Source organism: Panthera pardus, unplaced genomic scaffold (assembly GCF_024362965.1).
Source record: "Panthera pardus isolate Hobbes unplaced genomic scaffold, ASM2436296v1 HiC_scaffold_20, whole genome shotgun sequence".
NCBI lineage: Eukaryota > Metazoa > Chordata > Mammalia > Carnivora > Felidae > Panthera > Panthera pardus.
The window spans coordinates 85064988-85090825 of NW_026526766.1; the positions used below are offsets into that span (position 1 = coordinate 85064988).

General features: G+C 44.7%; 2 protein-coding genes across 5 annotated transcripts in view; both read left to right on the forward strand.

Annotated features, from left to right (window-relative positions):
- The window catches only part of ZBTB43 (zinc finger and BTB domain containing 43), a 21588-nt gene extending 11812 nt beyond the window's left edge, over positions 1-9776 (forward strand). For all 4 annotated transcript variants that reach the window (XM_019421122.2, XM_019421120.2, XM_019421123.2 and 1 more), the window contains one exon: positions 6117-9776. In XM_019421122.2, the coding sequence (XP_019276667.1) occupies positions 6140-7543 (1404 nt within the window). In that variant the 5' untranslated portion in view covers positions 6117-6139 and the 3' untranslated portion in view covers positions 7544-9776. The remainder of the gene's footprint in view (positions 1-6116) is intronic.
- A 3128-nt stretch (positions 9777-12904) lies between these two features.
- Positions 12905-25838, forward strand: part of ZBTB34 (zinc finger and BTB domain containing 34) — a 45836-nt gene continuing 32902 nt past the window's right edge. The window contains exon 1 of the mRNA XM_019421106.2: positions 12905-13204. Coding sequence (XP_019276651.2) covers positions 13026-13204 — 179 coding nt within the window. The 5' untranslated portion in view covers positions 12905-13025. The remainder of the gene's footprint in view (positions 13205-25838) is intronic.

Consider the following 25838-nt stretch of genomic DNA (forward strand, 5'->3'; position numbering starts at 1 on the left):
AGTTTAATCCATTTACATTTAAGTACTGGTGAGGAAGGATTTACTTCTACCATTTAGCTGTTTTCTGTATACCTTGTATGTTTTTTGTTTCTCAATTTCTCCATTACTACCTTTTAAAAACATTTATTAAAAAAATAAAGCATTTATTCTTTTCTGGCATGCCATTTTGATTCCTTTCATTCCTTTTCATGTATATTATTATTTTCTTAGTAGTTACATTGAGATTTACAATTAATCTCTTAAACTGTTCCTTACACCTCCATCCCTTTCCCTTCATTTTGTTATTGTCATGGATTACATCTTCATACATTGCCTATTTATGTTGATTTATAAGTATTGTTTTATGGATTTGCATTTTCAAGCATACAGGAAAAAAGTTATAAGTCAAAATAATAACAGCTTTTATGTTTATGTTGTTAACCTTTATCATTGGTCTTTATTCCTTCATATGCCATTGAATTACTACCTAGTATTCTTTTTTTTTTTAATATTCATTTATTATTTTTGAGAGACAAAAAGAGACAGAGTGCAAGCAGGGGAGGAACAGAGAAAGAGGGAAACACAGAGCACTTGAAGCAGGCTCCAGGCTGTGAGGTGTCAGCACAGAGCCCGATGCAGGGCCCGAACCCACGGAGATCATGACCTGAGTGAGCTCAAGTCGGATGCTTAACCGACTGAGCCACCCAGGCGCCCTTACCTAGTATTCTTTTATCTCAGCTTGAAGGATCCCTTTTTATCATTTCTTGTAGAAAAGTTCTGGTAATGAATGGGGCACCTGGGTGGCTCAGTCGATTGAGCATCCGATTTCGGCTCAGGTCATGATCTTGCAGTTTGTGAGTTCGAGCTCCACGTCGGGCTCTGTGCTAACAGCTCGAAGCCTGGAGCCTGCTTCAGAATTCTGTGTCTTCTCCATCTCTCAGCCCCTCCCCCGCTCATGCTCTGTGTCTCTCTGTCTCTCAATAATCAATAAACGTAAAAAAAGAAAAGTTCTGGTAATGAATACCCTTACCTTTTGTTTATCTGGGAGTGTCTTAATTTCTCCTTCATTCAAGAAAAGGTAGTTTTGCCAGATACAGAATTATCGGTTGACAGTTTTTTCTTCTAGCATTTTAAATATGCCATACTACTACTTTCTGACCTGTGTGTTTTTTTTTAAGGTGTGAATCTTAATTGAAGATGTCTCTCATGTGATGAGGCATTTCCTTCTTACTGCGTTCAGCTCCCTTGTCTTTGACTTTCTACTTACTGTTTAACTTACAATGTGTCTAATGTGGATCTCTTTCGTTTTATCCTGCTTGGAGTTTGTTGAGCTTCCTGGATGTATAGGTTTCTCTTTTATCCAGTTTGGGAAGTTTTCTACCAGTATTTCTTTTAATACCTTTTCTACTCTTTGAGACTCCCATGGTGTGCATTTGGTACATTTAATGATGTCCCACAGTTACCTCACACAGTGTTCATTTCTCTTCATTTTTCTCACCACTCCTCTGACTCAATAATTTCAATTGCCTTGTCTTTGAGTTTGGTGACTTTTTTTTCTTCTGCCTATTTTAAATCTGCCATTGAACTCCTCTTGCGGACTTTTTACTTCAACTTGTATTGGTTTCCTGTGTCTTTCAAACAAAACACCACAGACTAGGTGGCTTAAATAACAGGATTTTTTTTTTTTCTCACAATTCTAGAGGCTAGAAGAGCAAGATCATGGTGTCTGTAGATTTGGTTTATCCTGAGGCCTTTCTCCTCAGCTTGCAGATGGCCACCTTTTCACTGTGTCTTCACATTGTGTACCCCCTAGATGCTGCTGTGTGTCCAAATTTAATTTCTTACAAGAACACTAGTCAGATTGGATTAGGGCCCACCCTAATAACTCTATTTTAATGACCTGTTTAAAGGCCTCATATACAAATACCGTCACATTCTAGGGTTTTGAGGGGCGGTTAGGGCTTCAGCTATTCTTCTCAGCTCCAGAATTTCTGTTTGGTTCCTTTTTATAATTTCTGTCTCTTTACTGACATTATTCTCCCGATTTCCTTTAGTTTTTGTCCATAGCGGGGTTTTTCGTGTGTGTGTGCGCGCACGCGTGTGTTTTAAGCAATTTGAGCATATGTAAGATAATTGATTTACTTTAGTATGACTAGTAATTCCAATGTCGAGAATCCCCCAAGTATAGTTTCTAATATTCTTTTCCTTGTGAATGCATCTCTTTATACTTTGTAATTTTTGGTTGAGAACTAGAACATTTTAAGTATTCAAATATGGTAACTCTTGAAATTAGATCCTTCCCATCCTATGGGATTTCTTTTGTTACTTGTTGAGGGCTGCAGTTGTCAGTTTGCATGACAGTTTTTCCAAGCTATTTTTGCCAAGTCTGTATCCCTTGTTGCATGTGGTCACTGAAGTTTCTGTTGTTTTATCTGTGTGGTCAGCCTGTGACCTGACAGACTTCCTTAAATACTTTGACCCAGGCTCGGGGGTGGGAGGGAGGGGAGCATGTTTGTCTTTTGAAATCTTATGATCAAAAAAAAAAAAAAACAAACCAATTATGCTCAGTGCTGCTGGGGAAGCCACTGCTGCCTGAGAGGGCCAGAACAAAGCTGCATGGATCCACCATACTGGCCAGAATGTAAATGCCCCAGTTTTTGGCGGACATATTCCTTGTTGTCCTCCCTGCCACGAGCCAGCCACTCTAGGAGTGGGTCGGGGGTGGGGAGTGGGGGTTATAGCTGGTTTGTGCGGGCAGCACTGCTAGTGAGGTTCAGCAGCCTCTCTCTTCAGCAGGCATTGCCTTGGTTGCTACAAGTGTCTGATCAGATTCCAGAGTTCTCAAATAGTTGATTCTGATCCTTCAGCAGCTTACTGGTTGTTTTGATGGTGGGACTGATCCCGAGAGCTTCCTACTCCACCATTTTCTCTGTTATCACTTATGACATTTATTTTTATAGAGTTGTTTTTAAAAGTGTTGTTCTCAGTCATTTAACGTTCCACAACATTATTTGAAATCTTGATGAGAAGATTAATATTCAATAATAGTGTTGGAAAATAGGCTAGACATTTTGGAGGGAAAAGGGCTGGATTCCAACCTTACTCCTTATGCCAAAACAAACTCTTTGTGTATTAAACATTTAAAAGCTTTAAAAAAAAAAAAAATGCTACCAGGGAGGGGCACCTGGCCGGGTAGCTCAGTCAAGTGTCCAATTCTTGATTTTGGTTCGGGTCATGATCTCATATTTTGTGAGTCAAGCCCCGCATCAGGCCTGCTTGGGATTCTCTGTCTCTCTCCTTCTCTCTGTCTGCCCCTCCCCTGCTCTTGCTCCCTCAAAATAAATTAATTACTTAAAAAAAAAAAAAAAAAAAAGTGGTACCGGGGAAAAAAACTAAATCTTTTTATTTATTTAAAATAATCTTGGAGTTGGGGATGCCTTTCTATGTCTAACACAAAACCCTAGAGCCATAAAAGCAAAGACTGGGTAATTTATATAAATTTCAAAGTTAATTTCTTACATTTATAAAAAACTAAAAATCAATAAGATGAATTGCCCAATTTATTTGAACAAAGACTATAACTGATAACTTATAGGAAAAACACATGACCAGTAAACATGAATAAAGAATATCGTTCTCATTCATAATTAAATAAATGTTGATCTAAATAATAATGAATCATGGATTATTTGCTTAGGAGGCTTGCAAACTTTTTTTTTCTTGTTTGATAACGTCCAGAATTGTTAAGGGTGTGGAGTGTTATTTACTGTTGATAGGAGTGTGACTTGGTGCAACCTTTCTGGAAAGTAGCTTTGTAATACACATCAAAATGTCAAATGCACAGTCCTTTGACCCAGCAATTCCGCTGATAGAATTTACCCTATAGATGTTTCCAAAGATACGCCAAGATAGTTATGCACAGTATAATTACATTGTGTATTTATCATAGCATTCCTCATAATTTCAAAAGCCTAGACAATTGAAATTCTATAAGAGAGCTGCTTAAATTATGGTAAGTCCATATAATAGGAACTATATAGTCATTAAACAGCATTGAGTTCTTTTTGTGCTAATGAGAAAGTGAGAGAGAGAGAGCACAAGCTCCAGATGGCAGAGAGACGAGGACAGAGGATCCTAAGCAGGCTCTGCACTGACAGCGAGCTGGATGTAGGGCTCAAACTCATGAACCGCAAGATCATGACCTGAGCCAAAGTCGGACCCTCAACTGACTGAGCCACCCAGGTGCCCCTATTTTTGTTTTAAATTACTATGAAATGTTTTAAGAGGTATAAACCATAAATTAATACTTATTTCTAAAAACACTATCTTACCTCTTAAAATTATTATTGACTTATCTGGTATTTTGTTATCTTCCTAGAAGAGGGAGAATGATGTTATAGGAAAAATAGGATAGGCTTTGAAGTGATGAAGACCTAGAATCACAGCCCAATCTCATAAAAATTAGCTCTGGGGTGCCTGGGTGGCTCAGTCGGTTAAGCGTCAGACTTCGGCTCAGGTCATGCATGATCTCACGGTCCATGAGTTTGAGCCCCGCGTCCAGCTCTGTGCTGACAGCTCAGAGCCTGGAGCCTGCTTCAGATTCTGTGTCTCCCTCTCTCTGACCTTCCCCTGTTCATGCTCTGTCTCTCTCTGTCTCAAAAATAAATAAACATTAATAAAAATTAGCTCTTATTTTAACCTTGGTAAAGTTACTTGAACCTGAGTTACTTGAACCTGAGTTACTGAACCTGAGAATATTGATCTCTATATTTGCAGTCATTATAAAGTGGAAAAAAGGAGTACAGTCCCTGCTACACAGTACCGACTCAAGAAACATTAGTTTCTTTTCTTGGTCTTTCTCCCTATCTCTCAAAGATGACTTTCAATCTTTGGGTTTTTGGGGTTTTTTAAATGTTTTTTATTTATTTTTGAGAGAAGACAAGTGGGGGAGGGGCAAAGAGAGGGGGGCAGAGGATCTGAAGCATGGTCTGCGCTGACAGCAGTGAGCCCAATGTGGGGCTTGAACTCACGAACTGTGAGATCATGACCTTAGTCGAAGTCGGACGCCCATCCGACTGAGCCACCCAGAGCCCCTGGGTTTTGGTTTTGGTTTGGTTTTAATCTCATACTTAGAAAACCTGGCATTTAGCAATGTTTGGATATAGTTTTAGAGCCAGATGATGGATAGTGCCAATAAATCTCTTGGGTTTACTGGTTTATTTTAATTTACTGTGGAATTATGGGGCATGAGTAGGTGTCTGACAGAGTTTATCTTGTGGATTGCTGCTGTTAGCTTCTCTAATGCTTGACTACCCCACTAAATATATTTACAGTAACAACACAGGCAATCCTTTATTCTTTGTTATAACTTTATCTTCGGATTGAGGTCATTCAGTAACAGGGACAATATTTAGTATGCTCTTTGGTCTGTAAACAATTTGGAAACCATCAGATAGAAGGAATACCTTGCCTTACTTACCGCTTCATTCTGCTTCACGTCAGAATCTCCTAAAAGGGCTAAAATTCTGCTGGCAACTAAAGAAAGTCACATTGTTTGGGACTTCAGTGAGTTTGCACCTGTGGTGCTGAAGGACCAAAGGCAAGATTGTTCTGACCACTTCAGCTCCCTTTCCCCTCACTCCTACACTGGATTTTAGGCTAATGGTCTCCTTTCAGTTCCTTGCACTGGCTGAGTTCATTCTAGTCTCAGAAACTTTACACAAGTCTTTCCTTCTTCCAACAATTCCATCCTCACTTCCTCACCCCACCTTGGCAAATGTGGATTAAATCGGAGGTCTCTTAAAAATTCTACTGCTTGCACAGGCATCATGTTTGTCTTGACTAGAAATATGTACTTTGTTTTATTCAGGAGATTTGTACAGCTTACAAAGCACATCTCTGAATTCTATTCTCATTCATAGACATAGGCAAAATCAAGAGTTAATACCAGGAAGAGTAGCGGGTCGTTCCTGGCACCCCCGCACCTGCAGGCTTTGCTCTGGGGGATGAATGCTCCACCCACTAATGCCCACAAGCAAGGGGACTCTATGGAACTGTGGAACTTGTCTTAGTTTTCTTAGTGATCAATAAGCGTCTCTTTGGGCTGGAATTAGCACTCGTTTTTCTTTCTCTTGTAGCACTGAACAAGATTTGTGATGAAATGGAGCCTGGAACAAACTCTTTTCGAGTAGAATTTCCTGATTTTTCCAGCACCATTCTGCAGAAACTGAACCAGCAGCGCCAGCAAGGACAATTATGTGATGTCTCCATTGTTGTCCAAGGCCACATTTTCCGGGCACACAAAGCTGTTCTTGCTGCCAGTTCACCCTACTTCTGTGACCAGGTACTCCTGAAAAATAGCAGGAGGATTGTTTTACCTGATGTGATGAACCCAAGAGTGTTTGAGAACATTCTCCTATCTAGTTATACGGGACGTCTAGTCATGCCTGCTCCAGAAATTGTTAGTTACTTAACAGCAGCAAGCTTCCTCCAGATGTGGCATGTGGTAGACAAATGCACTGAGGTTTTAGAGGGAAACCCTACGGTTCTTTGTCAGAAGCTAAACCATGGCAGTGACCACCAGTCTCCTAGCAGCAGTAATTATAATGGCCTGGTCGAGAGCTTTGAGCTGGGCTCTGGGGGCCACGCTGATTTCCCCAAAGCCCAAGAACTGAGGGACGGAGAGAATGAAGAGGAGAGCACCAAAGACGAGCTGTCATCTCAACTCACTGAGCACGAATACCTTCCCAGCAACTCGTCCACAGAGCATGACCGGCTGAGCACGGAAATGGCGAGCCAGGACGGCGAGGAGGGGGCCAGCGACAGCGCCGAGTTCCACTACACCCGGCCCATGTACAGCAAGCCCAGCATAATGGCGCACAAGCGCTGGATCCACGTGAAGCCCGAGCGCTTTGACCAGGCATGTGAGGGCATGGATGTGCACGCGCCCTACGATGAGCACCAGGTCACTGAGTCTGTCAACACCATGCAGACGGAGCACTCGGTCCAGCCTTCGGGAGTGGAGGAAGACTTTCACATCGGGGAGAAAAAAGTAGAAGCGGAGTTTGACGAACAGGCCGATGAAAGCAATTATGATGAGCAGGTGGATTTCTACGGCTCTTCCATGGAAGAGTTTTCTGGAGAGAGGTCAGACGGTAATCTCATCGGGCACAGACAGGAGGCTGCCCTGGCATCGGGCTACAGTGAGAATATTGAAATGGTAACAGGGATTAAAGAAGAAGCTTCCCATTTAGGATTCTCAGCCACCGACAAGCTGTATCCTTGTCAGTGTGGGAAGAGTTTCACTCACAAGAGTCAGAGAGATCGACACATGAGCATGCACCTCGGTCTTCGGCCTTATGGCTGTGGTGTCTGTGGTAAGAAATTCAAAATGAAGCATCATCTCGTGGGGCACATGAAAATTCATACGGGCATAAAGCCCTATGAGTGTAATATCTGCGCAAAGAGATTTATGTGGAGGGACAGTTTCCACAGGCATGTGACTTCTTGTACCAAGTCCTACGAAGCTGCAAAGGCTGAGCAGAATACGACTGAGGCTAACTAAAAATAGGATCTGGCCCTTGAGTGGCAGGCACAAAAATAAACTATGGTAATTATGCAAATCTGGGCACAGATGATGCGTGCTGCTTGCTATTATGAGAGAAGCTTAAAAAAAAATGGGAGATATTTCTGCAAGACCAGCTCTAAGTAGGCCAATTTAAAAATCTAATTCCTCAAATTTGTATGTTCCTGTCCAGGCCTGGAGTGGGTAATGGGGATAAGTTAACCCACTTCCCAGCTGGCAAGGTAAATCTTCAGGCCCGTTGTGATTGAGGCAGGTGGACTTGGTGATACAGACATCTGCACTTGGAACTGGACTCCAGCCCACCAGTTCTGTTTCAGGTGGCAGCACATTTTGATCGCTCGTTACAAGGTCACGTTGGCATTTTACTTAGCTCTCACTATAGATACTTAGGTAATGTGGGTTTGTTTTAGTAGCTGCTTCACTGAATGAAAGGCTACTTCTGTAAAAGCTAACAGACAATGTGATTCCTAGGATGCGAAATTGATTAACAGAGCTCTCTTGTCTGGTTTTATTCTTTCTAGAGGGTATTTTAATGAAAAACTATGGAGACGCTAAAAGGGTGACATTCTAAGTAGGAAACAAATAACTTATGGTACAAGCTTCAGTTTCTGTAAGACGCCACTGTCACGATGTGTTTCAGACTCTTGATAAGGCAAAAAAGTTTTGTATTTTAGTACTAACATTTAGTTTGGACAATTGTATCTAATTGTAATTCTCTAGGGTGCCAGAGATAGGTATTTCTAATTGGTTTGCTGTCCCAAATCCTGTGTAATTATAGCATCCACACAGTGGGATCTGCTCTGTGGCTAGTAGGCGTCTAGCCTGCTTTGACCCTGACCATGGTACCATACTGGCTGCTCCAGCCATTTCTCTCTTAGGTTATGATGCTTCCTGAAGAGTTCAGTCCATGACCACAGTTGGTGGGAGGGAGCCAAGAGTCACTGCTGAGAGTTACCTGTGAGCGTAGGGAGTTTATGGAGTGCTCCAGTGAAACTCCCCAACTGTCAGCGAGAGTTGCTGAGTATCAGAATGTTGAGTGGCAGGAAAAACAACTGCCCAAGAAAAGAGGAGTCTTGAAGATACACTGGTAGGGGAGGTAGTCCCAGAGGGGTACATAGAGCTAATGCTGCCAGTTCTTTAGGAGTGCTGGAGTGTGTTTTAAAAGGGGGAAAGAGGGAGTCCTAATTTTAGAAAGTAGTCTACAGATTCATGCTCCCGGATTCTAGATAAAGCTGCATAAATTTCCAAGTCCACACAGCTGTATGTACCAAAAGACATCGAGAAAAGCAGCTATTCTTGAGACCTTTTCTGCAGCTCAGTCAGATGTTTTAGGTTAAAAAGGAAGCATATATTCAGGATGCTTTTAAGCTGTGTAATATACCTGAAGTTCTCACCAGGGTAGGACAGGGTGCTACTATTATGTCAACTTTTCCATAAATTACTGGTCTTTTACTTCCAAGTGGAAACTTTTTTCCCCTTAAAATAAAAAATAACTTTTCCTGGATTTGAGGTGAAATTTTTTTTCAGAAGTTTGGCTTTGCTCTAATGCGATAGAGATTGCTGGCAATGGCCTCTGGTCCTTAAGCTCCAACCACGAAGGAAGGCATTTACTTGTTGAACAGTATGTGGAAAGGGGAAAGAAAGTACTTATTTACCAGTCAATTCTTGTAATCAACATTACAAAACAGGGATCTATTCATTAACACTGTATCATTCTCGATATATAAAAAGCACTTTGTATTTAAAACTTTATTATAAATATATATATATATTGATTTTTTTAATCTAGAAACTAGATATTACCTCTTGGTTGTTTGCCACATTAATATTCTCTTGGTGTTGAAGCTTCACCGGTTAACAGTCCTTTCTCTGCATACATGACAGATGTGTATAGAGGAGACTGTACAATCAAAGTTCAATTTTTCCTTCTCATTTTTTCATGTTAGAAGCCAATGGATTTTAGGTATGATCCTGGCCATTGTGTGTGAGGAGAAATTGTTTTATTATTCCTACTAATTTCAGTACTAAGGCATTGAAGCCGTTTAGTTCTGCCAAAAGCCCATCACCCTCTCCCATGGTATTAGCCAATCATTTTCTGCCTGTTTGGAAGGTTTGATGTGCTGTTTCCCATTAAAGATTGTATTCAAATGAGCATTGGGACGTTTTGGGAGAAGAGTCTGAGAGATAGAATAAAAACGTTCTAGAAAAGTCATGGTTCTTCAGTTATGCTGAAATTAGCACGGCACCTTTGTTATGAGTAATGATGAAGAATTCTTGTTTAGCCAGGAGTGGTGGGCAGCCCTTGGGTGGTAGTTTTGCAAGTAGTCAGTTGTGCCGGGACTTATTTAATGTGTTGTGAAGAAAGGTGTCCTTTATTGAAATCCTTATATGTACATCAACTAAGTATAGAATTTAAAGTGTAAGTTCCTCACACCTGCTGTTTTAAGTTTTTTATGGTAGTTGGGGTTTCCTTTAAAATTAGGGTTGCTAATCGGGTCAGCCAGACCCTGTGAGATGGTTGGGCATCGGAAATGCTGGCCATGTTCAGAGAGGCGGGGAAAAGAGATTGCCTTAGTTTGGATAGTGAAAGTGAATTTTTATAAACTTTGCTTTTTAGGATTAGGAGATCATACTGTATTACTACCTTTTTTCTCCTGCCCACTCTGGGTTGGATAGTCTCTCTCCTTAGCCTCAGTACAGCTTTAGAAAATCTTTATCCTTCCAAATGAGTTTGGATAGTTGTGGGTAACATTTTCCAAACAGTCTTTCAGGGATCGTGTTAATGGCCTACAACCAAGGTATTTGTCCCCTACTTTGAGTCTTAACTGTGGTTCTTCTCCAGTCCCAGCGGGAAAGGGCTTCAAGGCACCACCAGTGGTATCTAATATTAGTATTTATACCATGCCTTTAATTTTAGGTGTACACATTACAACAATCCACTTGGTAAAGTAGGGATCACCGTCTAAGGAAGGACTGCGGTAGCCTTCCCTCAAGTGTTGAGGGTTACCCCCAGGCGCTCCTGGGCCCCGGCCTGTTGATTCTCATTTCTAGATCTCACCTTCCTCTAATCCCTTCTTTATGCCACTGCTTTCAAAGAGTCTGCCCAAAAGGGTCTTCTCCATTCTCATGGTCATCTGCTGAACGAAACTGACCCTATGTTGACTTCTAGCTGTTTAGGAAAGCTGCTTGGTCTCAGTGGCCCCTTCCTGCAGAGGCACGCACATCCCCAAGCTGCTGGGGAAGTGATGTGGGGGGCAGAGCAAAAGCAGCCCAGTCGAGTTTGCCCTGGAGCGGGGCGGGTGGGTGGGGGGGGGAGGATTGGCCACAGCCCTCTGGGTGGGTGGAGAGGACTCCGCCACACCAAATCCAGGGGTCTGTGTTTGTAAAGGTCTCTGATAATTTAGGAATGCTGGAAAACAAGCAACATACTTACCCCCTTCCCCAGCCCCCATCTGTGCCACACTAATTTTGTGATTTAATTGCTTTCATGGGTGACTAACTTTGTTCAGTAAAACCAGGGTTTGTTTGGGTTTTTTCTTTGCTACTTACATATTTAAAGGTACATGTTTCTTGTTTCTTATTTCAAATCTCTACTGATAGTGCCCAATGGGAAGATGCTGGAACACATTTTGCAAATGTGACATTTTTTTTTTGTTTGTTTGTTTTTGTTTTAGTGTTGCTTGAAGCCTGTGTCATAATGTCAGTTGCTGCTGCCTTCTTTCCTTTTATGAGGTTCCCAATGTTTCTTCCAGAAAATTACTTTATTTATGCAAGTCAGGTGACTCTTAGACCACAAAACCATTTGATGATAAACAGATTATCATTAGGTGCATATCTTATTGATATTTTGTGAAATGTTATGCCTGTGTTGCAAAAGTTGAATAGTTTTGTCTTTATATATTGCTGTCTTCAGTGTACAGCATGGTTTTACTTAATTGAATGTTACTGTTTAATATTTTCTTCTTATAGAAGAGACCATGCCCTTTTGTATGACATGTTTTAATAAATGTTATCCGTCAACTTTGTAAAAGTTTTGTTTTTCACTCTGGTTATATGACCACATGTCTTTGTTTTCATCCTGGCTTTTGCCACCTGAGAATAAAAGTTATTTTGTGGCCTTTTGATAAGTAAATGCCAAATGCACAATCTGATCAAATGGGTAGTGAGTGAGCATTTGCTGTGCCAGGCATTTATGATGCTGATCTCATCTTAACCACCCCCCCCCCCCCCAGCTCTGTCAGGAATTTAGATGTGCTAGATATTCTGTTGGCTTCTCCAGATCCCCTCCCTACTGTGTGCCTCGCTCTGGAGGCTGGCCTCTGCAGACCCGTCCTGTCTTCTGGTCAGGGTACGCCAGGGCTACTCTGGGAGGAGGCTGGCGGATCAGAGAGAGAAGTCTGGGAATTCCCTCCCCTGGCTCCTTCCTGCCAGGTGTGGGTTGACAGTGGCTGGGCTCCTCTGCCTAGGGCCGTAGCTCCAGTCTAGCAGCTTCAGGGTTTGGTAACCACATCCTCTCCTTGTCCCTTGCAAGCCGAGGACTGGTCCTGACTCCCTGTTTTGCCAGCCCTCGGGAGCTTCGCTGTCCTCATACGAGTCCCTTAACCTGCCCACGCCCTTTGTAAATAGTCCCCTTATGAAACTCAGGCACCCCAGCCGAGTGTGCCCGCTGTTTCACACCAGGCCTCTGGCTGATGCCTTAGACACACTCATTTCACTGTGAGCCTGTTGTGATTGAGAGAAGGTAGATTTGTTACCAAACGTGGAACAGTGACTGCAGAGTGGAGCTCGGATGCAAATGGAGGACTTCACGGCTGCAACACTCGGAGATGCTTCTTTCCGCTGCTCTGAGATGTCCCCATGCTCTGCAGTTGGGTCTCTCCCTCACCTCGCCGGGCCTTTCCCCCCTCATCCCCCCTCCCTAAGAAAAGCCTCAAGAAACAGCAACAGTGCTCTTTAAAAGTGCTGCAGGCACCGAGGGCCCCACGTATTTCCTAACAACAGCTCATTACCAGAGACACTGCTTGTTTTAGACCAAACTTAACCGTCTTCCCACACAAACCTTCTGTTACCACTGTTTGTTGTGAGGGATTTTTTTTCCCCTCCCCATTGCTGATTTTAAAGCCAACTACAGATTGCCTCAGCTAGCTTAGCCATTCTCTGTGTGGGAAGAAGTCCAGAAGAACCATCGCTAGCCCTTTTTGAGGTGGGCCCGGTCGGTCCGTGCTGACCGAGGGCAGACGGTCGGGCCCCGGGGCCTGGTGACCCCTCTGACCCCCGCAGGCCGGCCCACCTGGGAAGCAGGCTTCCCCACACCAGCTGCCACAGGGGCGGAGAGGCCTCTGGGCTGTGAAGATGAGAAGCACCGCGCGCCTTGTCGGGAGAAAGGAAAAGATGGGATGTGGCTCGTTTGTATTTGGGAACAGAAGGGGGGTGGGGTGTGAGGGTGTAACCCAGATGGAGCATGTCACACCTGTGCGGTTTATTTAGATTTCCTCACAGCCAATTCAGAGACTGCTTCCCACCAGACCACCGGCGCACTCCTGGAGACGGTCTCCACGCCCAGGCATCTCGGAGGGTACGCCGCTCTAGAACTTGCCCGCAGTCAGTGGACCAGCCAGCAGGTCGGCCGCAGGAAATGAGGTAAGCGCGAGCCTGACGTAGCAGTCATCTATGACTTGGCGAATGATTTTAGACATGTCCTCGGTGCAGAAAGCGAAAGATGGGAGCCCTGTGCCCTTCCAACTCTGTCTTGTGTTCATAAGAAAACTCGGTCCGTGTTCTGTTTAGAGTTCAGTGAAGGAAGATGGGCGCAGACGGCATTTTTTTTTTCCCCCCTTAACGAGAAACCAGAAGGGCACTGAGAGTGAGGAAGGAAGTTTGTCTTCTGAGCTGGTCTGACTAGTTTGAGTCAAAACCAAGTAATGGGATTTTATAAGCTACCACTTTCTTGTGGGTTGCTGCAATGACAGGAGAGTCCCCGTGGCCTCTGAGGGAGTATGCGGGCTCTATAAAAACAAGGTAATTCATAAGCAGTATTGTAGGTAAATCTACACTCTAAAAAATAGTGGCATGATCCTTAGACTCTAATGATTTTGAGTTCTATTTTTTTCTTCTTCCTATTCCAAAATAAGAAACCAGTACTGAAGCCATTAAATGTATTTATAACTTAATAAGATACTAGTTACTCCCCAGAGTATACTGGTCTGCCTAATGTAACAGCTAACCTTTATTAATGGAGGTCAAAGAGTGCTTCTAGAACTGCCCCTGTCTTGTTAATTTGGGGGGCCAGTAATGCTGTGATAAAATCCCACTTGTTAGGTTTCTCTGAAAAGATCCCCAACCGCACGACACTTCACTCAATGATGGATGGATGCCAAGTCAGCAAACGCTGCTAGAATTCCTGCAGGATCTGGCTGAGTAGAAATTGTAAGGCTTTAAAATGACAGCAGTGACCTTGAACCAAACTCGAAAGGATTAATTTTTACATAATTTATATAGTGTGTCCTAATGTGTGAAGTATCTTTTGTCTACTGAAAATGTGAACATACAGAGAATTTTCTCGGAGAGAATTTTTTTTTATTGCGGTTCTGTAGATTTATTAGGTTCTGAGCACACACTCAACCCGCTGAACACCATACCTACTTTAATAGGTATAAGAAGAATTGGGATTACAGCCTAAAAATAACAGCTCTAAGTGAAGGTTCATTGCATGCTTAATATGTGCTAAGTACTTCACTTGCATGAACTCATTTATTCCTCCTAACAGTCCCATTGAGGTCAAATTTTATTCCAGGCCACTCCACGTGGCAGAAAAGGATGACAGCTTCCTATTCCGTTGGACAGATGGGTATTTTTCCCCCTTAGGGAAACCTCTCTTTCTAAACCTTTACTCCTGGGACAGCAGGCTGCCTGTGTCTGAAGGTGAGATTCAGAGAATCTCTGAGAGTTGTCCCTCTCTATCTGCAGGACACTGAGCACGGCTTCTGATGCTGGGGAGCTTGCCCCTGGGCTGGATTATCCTTCCAGTGCCTTTAGGTGGTGGGTGACTCACCGAGTACCCCTCGGTTTTTTTGCACTTTGCTGTCTTTGGAGAAATAGAGACCCTACGCAGAGACTGCCAGGTCTGGTGGTGGCAGCTAACCCTACGTGAACTCCCTGGGTTCAGGAATTACAGGTAGAAATTAAATCCAGGAATAGAGAGAGTCCACGAATTTTCAGGCTGGTAGAAAAGTTCTATCAGGCCTTCCTCCAAGGAATGGACAGAGAAAGGGAGCACCCTTCTGACCAGAGCAACTTTGATTTCACGTGGTGCGATCGACCAACTGCTCATTCCATAGAGCATTCGTTTGCCCAGAGCCCACTGTGTTCCACACTATTCTAAGCACTTCCCATGGATTAGCTTTTCACTCTGACACTAACCCTGCAAGGTAGATCCCCATCTAGCAGGATGCTGACAGCAGAGCCAGGATTCCAACCCAGGCAGCCTGAGTCCTGGGCTCCACTGGGCTTACTTGTGCTCTGTTGCTGTCCGGTGACTGCCCGAGAGGAAACCCCACTCTACCGGCTGGTGCCCCACGTGTTTAATTCTGAACGAAAATAACCTAGAGAGGGGTTCCAAAGGCCAAGGGCTTATCTGGGCCCCCTGACCACCGCCCTGGTGTTAATCTCCAGGAGATTTTGGGTTTCAGCACAAGTAGCACCTGCTTATCTCTGGGTCTCTGGGCCCCAGGTTGGCCCACCCTGTTCCCATCAGCCTCTGGGACAGCCACTCCCTCACAATGATCTCCACTCCTGACATATTCTCCTCCCATTTGACTGCCCCAAGGCTTCTTCCTCCCTAAGCAGACCTAATCCTGTCACCCTCCATGATCCATCTGATGGGGATCTTAGCTTGACATCCAAGGCTCCAGTCTGACAGTGGCCTACTTGTCCATTCTTACCTGCCAATCCCCACTTGGGCTCTGGCTGCTCTCCGTAGGCTTGTCTTTGTCCTTGCCTTCTCTTTGTCCTTGAACACTCATCTTCTCCTTGTCATCCACAACTCGCTAACCTTTGTCCTCCTGGAAAACTCCTTTTGCGTGTTCGAGGCTCTGCAAAAATAATCTCTGTGGTATCTTCCCCGAGCACCCCTGGAAATTATTCATACCACTCAGTGATTCCATGTCATTTTGAACTTAGTCCTGCTGAAGTGTTGTCCCTGTATTGTAATCTCCTATGTACCATCCATTCTTTACACACACTCACGTCCCCTGCTAGACAATGGGCTCCTCAGAAAAAGGAACTATGTTTTAATTATCTCTGAGTGGATGTTTCTGGCACCATCCTGTTCCTGGCACAGTCAAGAAATACTGCTGAATTTAAAAAATAATAATAGATGCAGATTTGCTGGTCAGTCTTTATCCACGTTACAGCCATGGACTTTTTGCTTTGTCAGAGACCTCTCTCAAGAAGTATAGGCACCCAACAGTCCTGAAGTGACCTCTTCCAACAGAATGTCACCCAAATGTCACAGAAATTGCCTGTTGGCTGAGAATTCTGAGATAAGTATAGGTCCTCTTGCTTAACCCAAAGGAAAGATTTTTTATCGGGGAAGGCACTTAGCTATGGTGCTGGACACTGGTTTATGTAAGCCAGGTCAGGCAGAAGAGGGTGTTGAGATTTATCAAACAGTGATTTCTGGTGGAGAAAAGTCAGTGTCCGGCTCAAACCAAATGGTTAGTAGAGTAACTTACAGTTGACAACTTGCTTTGGAAGCAGAATAAGCTGAATTGTCCCACTCCCTGTGAAATATATCAGCCCTATGGTGAAGAAAAGGGACTAATTTTTGTTGTTGTTGTTGTTAATTTCTGCAGAGAAATGTATTTTAGAAGAGGGCATATCTTCAATGAGATTTTGGCATAGTTAAAACACATGTTACATGTTATTTGGTGCTTCATCTAATAGTAAAATTTATGGCAATTGATTAAGGACCAAAATTGCTTTTAGGGGCACCCTAAAAGGGTGGCTTAGACAGTTAAGCGTCCAACTCTTGATCTCAGCTCAGGTCTTGATCTCAGTGTTGTGAGTTCAAGCCACATATTGGGATCCATGCTGGGTGTGGAGCCTCCTTAAAAAAAAAAAAAGTTGCTTTTGGACAACAGTCAAATTGTGATTGTGCCGACCTGAGCTTTAAGTAACAGTAGAATGTTGTAATCAGGAAACACAATCTGGGCTAGACAACTGGGGGGGAGTATATGCAATAAAGACTATTTGTTTTGTGTGACTGGCTCCGAGAGAGCATGGCAGGAGACTCTCTTGGCCATCTGAAAGTAGAAAGGGCAGCAGTGAGCTTGTGACTCTCACAAGGAGCTCTCCCGAGAAGGTGTCAAACAGTTCTGTTGGAAGTGGTTTCAAAAGCGTCTTAGGCCAAATGCCTCTAATCTTCTTTTTCTTTTCTTTTCTTTCTTTTTTTTTTAATTTTTAAATGTTTATTTTTGAGAGAGAGACAGACATACAGAGCATGAGCTGGGCAGGGGCAGAGAGAGGGAGACACAGAATCTGAAGCAAGCTCCAGGCGCTGAGCTGTCAGCACTGAGCCTGACATGGGGTTTGAACTCACAAACCACGAGATTATGACCTGAGCCAAAGTCAAACACTTAACCGCCCGAGCCACCCAGGCACCCCTAATCTTTTCAAGTAGAAGAGTCATTTCTGAATATCAGAAAATTTTGCAGAAACCTCCCCCCCACCCCACCCCCCACAAATAGTTGATAAAGAAAAATTCAAAATCTCAGAACACTAGTATGACTTCCATAACGCTTCAATGCATCTGTATTTATTCTTTAAAAAGCATAGTTGAAAGGTACCAGTGCAAATGTGGAAGACCACAAAAGGAGCTTTGTATCCTTCCAATCTATTCTTTGGTTCATTCATTCACTCATTTGGTATTTATTTACCAAATATTTATGGACCATCTGTGTTGGCCCGAGGCTGGGCCTTCAGAAGCTGATTCTCTGGTCTCCAGAGGTTGTGAAAAGCACTCCAGGAGACAAAGAAATGGACATTTCAGGATAGGTCCTTTGCTGTCTGTGTCACATAATTGACTCAACCTTATGAATCCACCTGGAAATAATATGAATCATCAACTTCAAGACAACATTTCTCAAACAAACCTGATAGTGGGTGGTAACCGGGTCACTCTTGGGTGTGGTGTAAGCCACCGAACTTAATTCATCTACAGGCCCAAACCCAAGTGACAGCCATTTCCTGTGATAGCTGTATAGCTTCCCTCAGTCTCACCTGCTTTTCTGGGTTTTGAGTTAACTCATCACAGTCATCTCAAGGGTGAAATGGAGAAAAACTTCCCCATCACCGACTCATTTCTGCCTCCCAGCATTTTTTAATTCCCCTTTCTTGAGCAGAATCCTTTGATCATAATTTGTCCACCATAGTTCATCCCATTGAATTCACAAAGGCAATATAGAAGCTATAGAATAAATCAGTAACAGGTCCTCAAAGAGTGCACTATCTAGTAGACAAGAATCATGCTTTCAAAAAAAAGTTAAGAGGCTACTATTATGTGCTATTCTAACTGCTGGGGATATAGCAATAAATAAAACAAAATTTCTTCTGGAGTTCCCATTCTGGAGGCAGGTAAGACCGGTACCTCTCTAAGGCTAAGAAGTTGCCTTGGAGAAGTAGCACGTGGGGTGCTTGGGTGGCTCTCAGTTGGTTAAGTATCCAAGTTTGGCTCAGGTCATGATCTCGCAGTTCATGAACCTGAGCCCTACCTTGGGCTCTGTGCTGCCAGTGATTCTCTCTCTCTCTCTTTCTCTCTCTCTCTCTCTCTCTCTCTCTCTCTCTCTCCCCCCCTCCCTCCCTCCCTCCCTCCCTCCCCTGCTCACAGGCACTCTCTCTCTCTCTCTCTGTCTAAAAAATAAACATTAAAAAAAAAAAGAAGCCCAGACTCACACAGGGACAGAATGACTAGGGGTACGCAGGAAGCCTTCCTCATGCTGGCATCCTCTGAGCAGAGATGGGTGGAATTCTGACCAACCAAACTGTGGTTTGGAGTGAAGAGGAGGCCAACCCCTCCCAACCCCCCCCCCCCCCCCCCCCCCCCACCGAGAGAAAAGTATGAAGAAGAGCACAGAGATGAGGAAGTATGAAAGGAACCGTGGAAATACAGTAGGAAAGGTAGCTTGGGCAGCCAAGTTCTTACTATGGTAATACTACTCATTTACTGTATGCCGGGCTCTGTGCTACAGTCTTCACATATGATATCTCTTTAGATCTTTACTGTAACCCAGATTGCAAGGTAAGGGAAAACCGAGGCTCAGAGTGGTTAAGTAAGCAGCCCAGCCAGAATTCTAGACTAGGTCACCTGACTCTGGAGCCCAAGATCGTAGCGATTACACCATGTTGGTGCCCAAGGTCATGGAGGGCCTCTGATCCCAGGCTAAGGAGTGTGGATTTGATTTCGTAGGCAATGATCAGAGCTGTCACAGAGATTAACCCAATGGAATGAGAAATGACCTAGGACGTGTTGTTTGTGCTGCGTTCCCTACATGGGCTGAGTGACAGATGATAGGCCTGGAGGGAGGAACCATCACATGCTAGGTAAGCCAAGTTCAGTGTCAGTAATGGAATGGGGCAAGCTGTACTAGTAGCCTAATGGAGGACTGTTGTTAACCTAGATAGGGCCATCAGAACAAGAACTGTGGAGGCTCCTTCTACACTTGGTTTTCTTCCACGGGGTTTTGGCCACCGGCACTGGTCATGTACTCTCCAGGCCTGCATGCCAGCCAAATACCTTTAATGTAATTGAGAAATGTCTTCAAGAATGGGTAGCACTCACCCTCTTCTCTACACGAAGGTCATGAGAGGAATCTCAAGAACCCTAACCCCACACACAGTCAATGAAATCCAATTCTTTGATGATTAAAAGGAAGCTGTCACCACCCCTGTCCTCATTATCTCTCACCTACGTTACTGCACCAGTCTAGTCTCCCTGCTCTGCATCCTACCCACACCTGTCAGCCTCACTCTTTTGTTGTGTCCCCAAGCTGTTCCCAAGGCCCTAAATCCCACCAAAGTAGGCCCCCACTCTCCGAACTGTAGGCTTAGACTTCCTTTCTGGTTTGCTTCCACTGTTTCTCCATCCTACCTATTCTTTCCAGCCAAACCCCATTTTCTTTGAGCTTGCCCTCAAATTCCCTGCAACCAAGGGCATCACTAATGCTCCCTCTCCTGCCCAGAATAAGGGCCATTTCCAACACCACCTCCTCTGAGTAGCTTTCACTGTCCTGCCCAGTTCAGTTTCCTTTGTCCTTCCTTAGGGCCCCATAACGCTTAGGTTGTGTCCCTCACGCAGGCATCATTTGCACGCACCTTGCTAAGCTTTGTGAGGACCAGCAGGTGTCAACACCTTGTGCCTGCATCCATTCCATTTCTGTGTCCCTTCCAGCACGGGGCCTGGTGCCCAACATGTTTGTTCGGTTGAAGTCAGAACCGTCCCCTGTGTCTGTAGGAAGGCTTGAGTAGGACAATTGCAAGATGGGGAGACCAAATACTCGCTAAAATAAAAAGACCTCAAAGTCTTGTTTCGTTGAGAGCTGAAAATGTATGACACTGTACCATTATTGGCTGTGTTCCCTCTTGTATACCCAATCAGCCAGCAAATGCAGATGTTTTTATAACCAGCCACCCCAAGGCCAAGAACTGTTTCAGAAATGACTGGGTATTGAAGGTCAGCCATGTCGCATTCAAGTTAGTCCGTTCTTCAAGACTGAATTGTACTGACTCACAATGTACAGTCATTGCTACACCTCCACCAGCCCCTAAGCAGCTGTCACTGCCTGGTGCCTGGGATCAGGGACCGAATGCTGGTCTCAAACCAGGTCACGTACAACAGTCACACCCACAGCCAAGCTGCTTCTGCACCTCCCGATCTCTCCAACCTCTGCAAATGGAGGCTGATGATAACTCAGCTGCATTTTCTTTTTGAACTTAGAAAAATGCCTAGCTTGGCTAACTTTAAAAACACAGTGTCTTCCTTGTTCTTTGAGTAATCTTATCACAGTCACAAACCACTGCTTTCAGAAAGCCGACCCCAAAGAAACACCCCCCACCACCCGCTGCCTTGAGTAGGATCAAAGTCAACTTGCTATTCGATAGAATGCCTGGGAGGCAGCTTGTCCTGTGATCAGAGGGTATTTGGGGGAGATTCTGCGCTGTGCACGGGCAGCCTCAGGATCTCTGCTTGGGAGCCTCTCCCCAGATACGACCCTGTCAGCTCCAGGCGAAACTGTTAAATGTTTTCTCCAGACAAGAGCTGCACTTTCTAGCAGCTACTGACCCCTGGCCCCCATTAGGGGTCATGATATAGAACTTGTGCAGACAGTGATCAAGGAAGAGGCTCTGGACAAGTTCCTCTCCTGCGCTAGCAAAAGAACATCTTCCCTTAGTAGATTTTAATGATCCCTATGGACATAAGCGAACTAGGCTGGGCATGCTAGTCTTTTCATGGTTCTGTGAATGTGTTTAAACATACAGAAACTTACACAAATATTTGCATTATCATTGTGTGATTCAGTCCTGGACCTCAGGATTTCCTGCAGGCCACATGCACTTTTTTTGTGTAACTGAAGTATGATCAAGCATAAAAGAGCACAAATCATAATGCACAGCTCAATGAATTTTCACAAGATGAATGTATCCGTGTTGCCCGTACCCGGATCAAAACACCCGGGGCTCAAAATTCCCCTCATTCTTCTTTCCAGGAGTAACCTATCCTGACTAGTAGTGGCACCATTAGTTTTGGCTGTCTTTGGACTTTATACAAGTGGGATCATACAGGGGCGCCTGGGTAGCTCAAACAGTTAAGCTTCTGACTTCGGCTCCAGTCATGATCTCACTGTTCATGGGTTCGAGCCCCATGTTGGCACTGTGCTGACACCTCAGAGCCTGGAACCTACTTTGGATTCTGTGTCTCCCTCTCTCTCTCTGCCCCCCACCTCCCCACTTGTGCACGTGCTCTCTTTCTCTCTCTTTCAAAAATAAGCAAACATTTAAAAAATGAAATAAAAAAACAGGGGCGACTGGGTGGCTCAGTCGGTTCAGCGTCCAACTTCAGCTCAGGTCATGATCTTGCAGCTCCTGAGTTCGAGCCCCACTTCCGGCTCTGTGCTGCCAGCTCGGAGCCTGGAGCCTGCTTCGGATTCTGTGTCTCCCTCGCTCTCTGTCCCTCCGCTGCTCAGATTCTGGATCTCTCTCTCAAAAATAGACATTAAAAAAAATTTTTTTTTATTGAAAAAAAAAAAAGGTCAGCTCAGACTGCATCAGCGTACCATACTCTGCAGCAGGCCATTTCAGTTTTGAGTGAGATTGTCAGACATAACTCTCATCTGCTAGAAACAGCATTCCCAACTACAGGAATGTGATGCAGACAAGGGAAATGAGGGTATTTGGAGAGATTCCTGGGTCAACAGTACGGCTTGAACCCTGCTGAGCTTTCAAAAAAGGGCCCTGCTTACACTTTTACCTCCAACTCTTTCCCCTGAGTTTCTAGGTCTCTCAACATAAAGGGCCATGGTCAGTCTTTTCGGGGTGTGTCTGAGAATTCAAAAGGGCCTTTCTGCCAAGGAAGTTTAACCAGGAGAGGCACCTAGAAGCTGAAGCAGCAGTAAAACTTAAGAGCTCCGCACAATTGATTGAAACAAATGGCTGTCCCATGAGTACGTTTCTAGAACACATCATTGGTACAAGATCGTTAATGTGTTGACGGAAGAGAGATTGTTTTAGGAGACCATGGACTCTCCCACTGGGAGAGGGAACAACGTCAGGTACATGCTACTCTTGGCACCTGGGGTATTGCTTGCTGTTGCTCACTTGTTAGAGCTAAAGTGGCCTGTTTTTCAGTTCTGTGGAAAGGCAGGGTGAGCAGCAGTTCCAAGAGAAGGTTGGAATGAGGACTCAGGAGGGCTGGCGTGGCAGGGGGCGGTCCGCCTCCAGCAGGGCGGCTAGACTGCTGCCCGCTCAGGAGGGCTCTGTGAATCTGTATTTCCTGGTTCGGAGCCATCTCATCCTAGTGGGAGCCAGCTGGAGCCCGACCTCTTTTTGTCCTTCTTTTGTTCCTGGCTTTAAAACATTTATTGAGCCCTTGCCTTGTGCCCAGCTTGGTGCTGGGCACAGGAACCACAGTGAGAAACGAGACATCGTCCCTGCTCTCAAGTCACAGGAAGCCCCTGACAACAGGAAATGCTGGTAACTTCTAAGAATTGCAAGAGAGCAGGACAGCTGCTTATGCCTGACAGACAAGGTAGCAGATGCCCGGGAGCCCAGTGTGATAGCTCCCAGGTCGTTGGACATACTAGAGAAGCCTCAGCAGGAAAAGAAGATTCATCCTAACAAACCCCAATATGGACATATGAGCTACTGGTTTTTGTGTGTTTATCATATACTCATGAGGCACTTTGCAAGAGTGTTACAACTGCGGTCTCATTATACCACTACTGACAAGCATCTGGAGTCAGAACACTTGTTAGCTCCATTTTACCGATGAGGAGACAAGCTCAGAGGGGTTACGGATCTTCACTTTGCTCAGTGAGTTTTTTTTTTTTTTTTTTTTAACGTTTATTTATTTTGGGGACAGAGAGAGACAGAGCATGAACGGGGGAGGGGCAGAGAGAGAGGGAGACACAGAATCGGAAACAGGCTCCAGGCTCTGAGCCATCAGCCCAGAGCCTGACGCGGGGCTCGAACTCACGGACCGCGAGATCGTGACCTGAGCTGAAGTCGGATGCCCAACCGACTGAGCCACCCAGGCGCCCCGCTCAGTGAGTTTTAACCATAGTCCTTAATGTATTGCATGACCAGAAGCTGAACCACCCCTCATAAGACTTCAGGCTTAAAAGGCCTGCCTAATAATCCAAAGTAGATGAGCACGTCCAACTTCGTTGAAACTTCAAGGAGCTCAAGGAGAAAGAAATAAGAAGAAGCTTAAATGAAGAGGAGAATGGGTAGAAGGTTACTCACTTATCTGAGTGTCTTGTGAGTTCCCGGGGGCAGGTTAAAAAATAAGAAGTGTTGGGACACCTGGGTGGCTCAGTTGTTGAAGCCTCCGACTCTTGATTTTGGCTCAGGTCGTGATCTCACAGTTCGTGAGTTTGAGCCCCACGTCAGGCTCTGTACTGACAGTGTAGAGCCTGCTTGGGATTATCTCTCTCTCTCTCCATCTCAAAATAAACAAACTTAAAAGAACAGGAAGTGTTGCAGTGTAAATTGTCAGCTAAGCCTGGCTTCTATGTTGGGAAATAGCAAAGGTGCCTTGGTTCTGACCAGGAGAAGGAACCAATGCAGAGATGTTGAGATTCTCTCTGAGCAAAGGATTATCCTGGACAAATTGAACCCACTGATTAGTTTGGCAATGAATGCCAAGGTTGCTGAAAGACTACTTATTTTCAGAGAGGAGAGAAATCATGTCTTACAAACCAGGTCTTTAGGAATGAAGAAAAGGCCAAGATACCACCATCTTCTTGAGTCTTGACTGACAGGGAAGGCATCAAGGCCTTTGAACAGAGACTGTTCTTTGGGGGGTTGGGGGATGAGAGTAGGAGGGAGGGAGGGAGCAGATGAGTTGAAGAGTTTTTCTCTTTAAGTGGCCAGAGGCAAAGATTCCAGGAGCTAAGCTCCAATGATGAAAGGGGATCATTTCAATGATGAAAGGAGAATGACAGTGTCCAGTGGAGGGGAGGGGAGGGGACATTTGGAGGAGGGGTGGGGAGAAGAAGCTAGGGTGCACCTCCATACTGTGTTGCCCCTTGCATTGCTGCCATTGGTTCAGTCCCTCATATGTTAACAGCTCCTACTGATTCAGCACCCACCAAGCACAAGGCTCTAAAAACCATTTTGCCTCTCCTATCTCATGGGATTCTCATAACAACCATCTGGAGCAATTACTATTACCATCCCCATTTTACAGATGAGAAAACTGAGGTTCAGAAGTCTGATGAACTTGCCCAGGGTCTCATGTTTTTTATTTTTTTGTTTTAGTTTTGTTTTTTACCATGGGACCAATCTTGGAAGTACAATGAAAGAAGCACTGAATCTGAAAACAAAGTCAACCCAGTTCAGGGCCAGGGATGGACAGAGCTGAGACCAGGGGACAGAAGGGACATAGGAGCTAGTGAGGAGCAGATCCTGGAGGAGCCCAGATGAAGAGGACTGATCAGAGCAGGGTAGGTACACAGGGTTGAGGCAAACCCCAGGTCAACATCAGCAGGGAGGAAGGAGATTAAGGTCAGGAAGGCAGGGAATGGTGCCATGGGCCCCTGTTCACACTGTAGGTGGGACCATCCTCTTGTTTGACATAGAGGGTGAGAATTTCAAACTAGTATCAGACTCTCTCACTGGGTGATGTAGTGTCTTTTCCCCCTTTTCCTTCCCTGTTCACTTTTTCCACAGCCCTTCTCCCCATCTAACAGGCTATATGTTTTGCCTCTCTTTCCCTGACCATTCCTGAAAGGTGGAGATTCCCCCACCCCGCACGCCATCCACTACGATATCCCCAGGATGTAGAGCAATGTTTGGCACTCAGCTAGCCCTCAATAATTATTTGTTGGATGAATAAATATAGGACAATAATATCACGCCAGGGTTTCTTAGGCCTCAGTTGCCTCCACTGCCCAGCTGATCTGCTTTGAGCCCGGTGACCTCACCTCTCCTGTTGGGACTCCCTCAGCCACTGATTTCTGCAGCTTGCAGGAGCACGGTGAGGATGCGCACGGGCTCTAGGAGGCAGCGCCTTACTCCTGCTCAGCAAGAGCCAAAAAAGCAAAGGTCGGGGTGGCAGTTGACAAATGTCTACATTGGCCAAAACTCATTAGACCTCACTAAAGCTGATTAAGAGAAAAAGAAAGATGGACTCTCCTCCCTCCACAATGCCTGGGACCATCCCACAGACCCACAGAATAGGGACTCTATTCCCAAAGGGCTCCCCTTTATTCTGATTCTGTTGTAAGGAGGAAAGGACTAAAGGACTAGCAAGAAGGAAAAAAGAGATAAAAAGAAACACCCCCTCGTCAGATCCTCATATTTGAAATCGTTAGTGAGGCCTTCAAACAATCAGATGTCATGACTTTTATTTTTAAATAGCTCTCAACTCAGAAAAGCACTGAAGTCATGTCTAAGGTCAGTGGAACTATTTGCTCTAGGGAAATTTACTTAGGGAGGAAAAGATCCGCCTCCCCAGGTATCTTTTTAAAGAGTCTTGGTCATCAAAGTCCTCCTGCAAAGC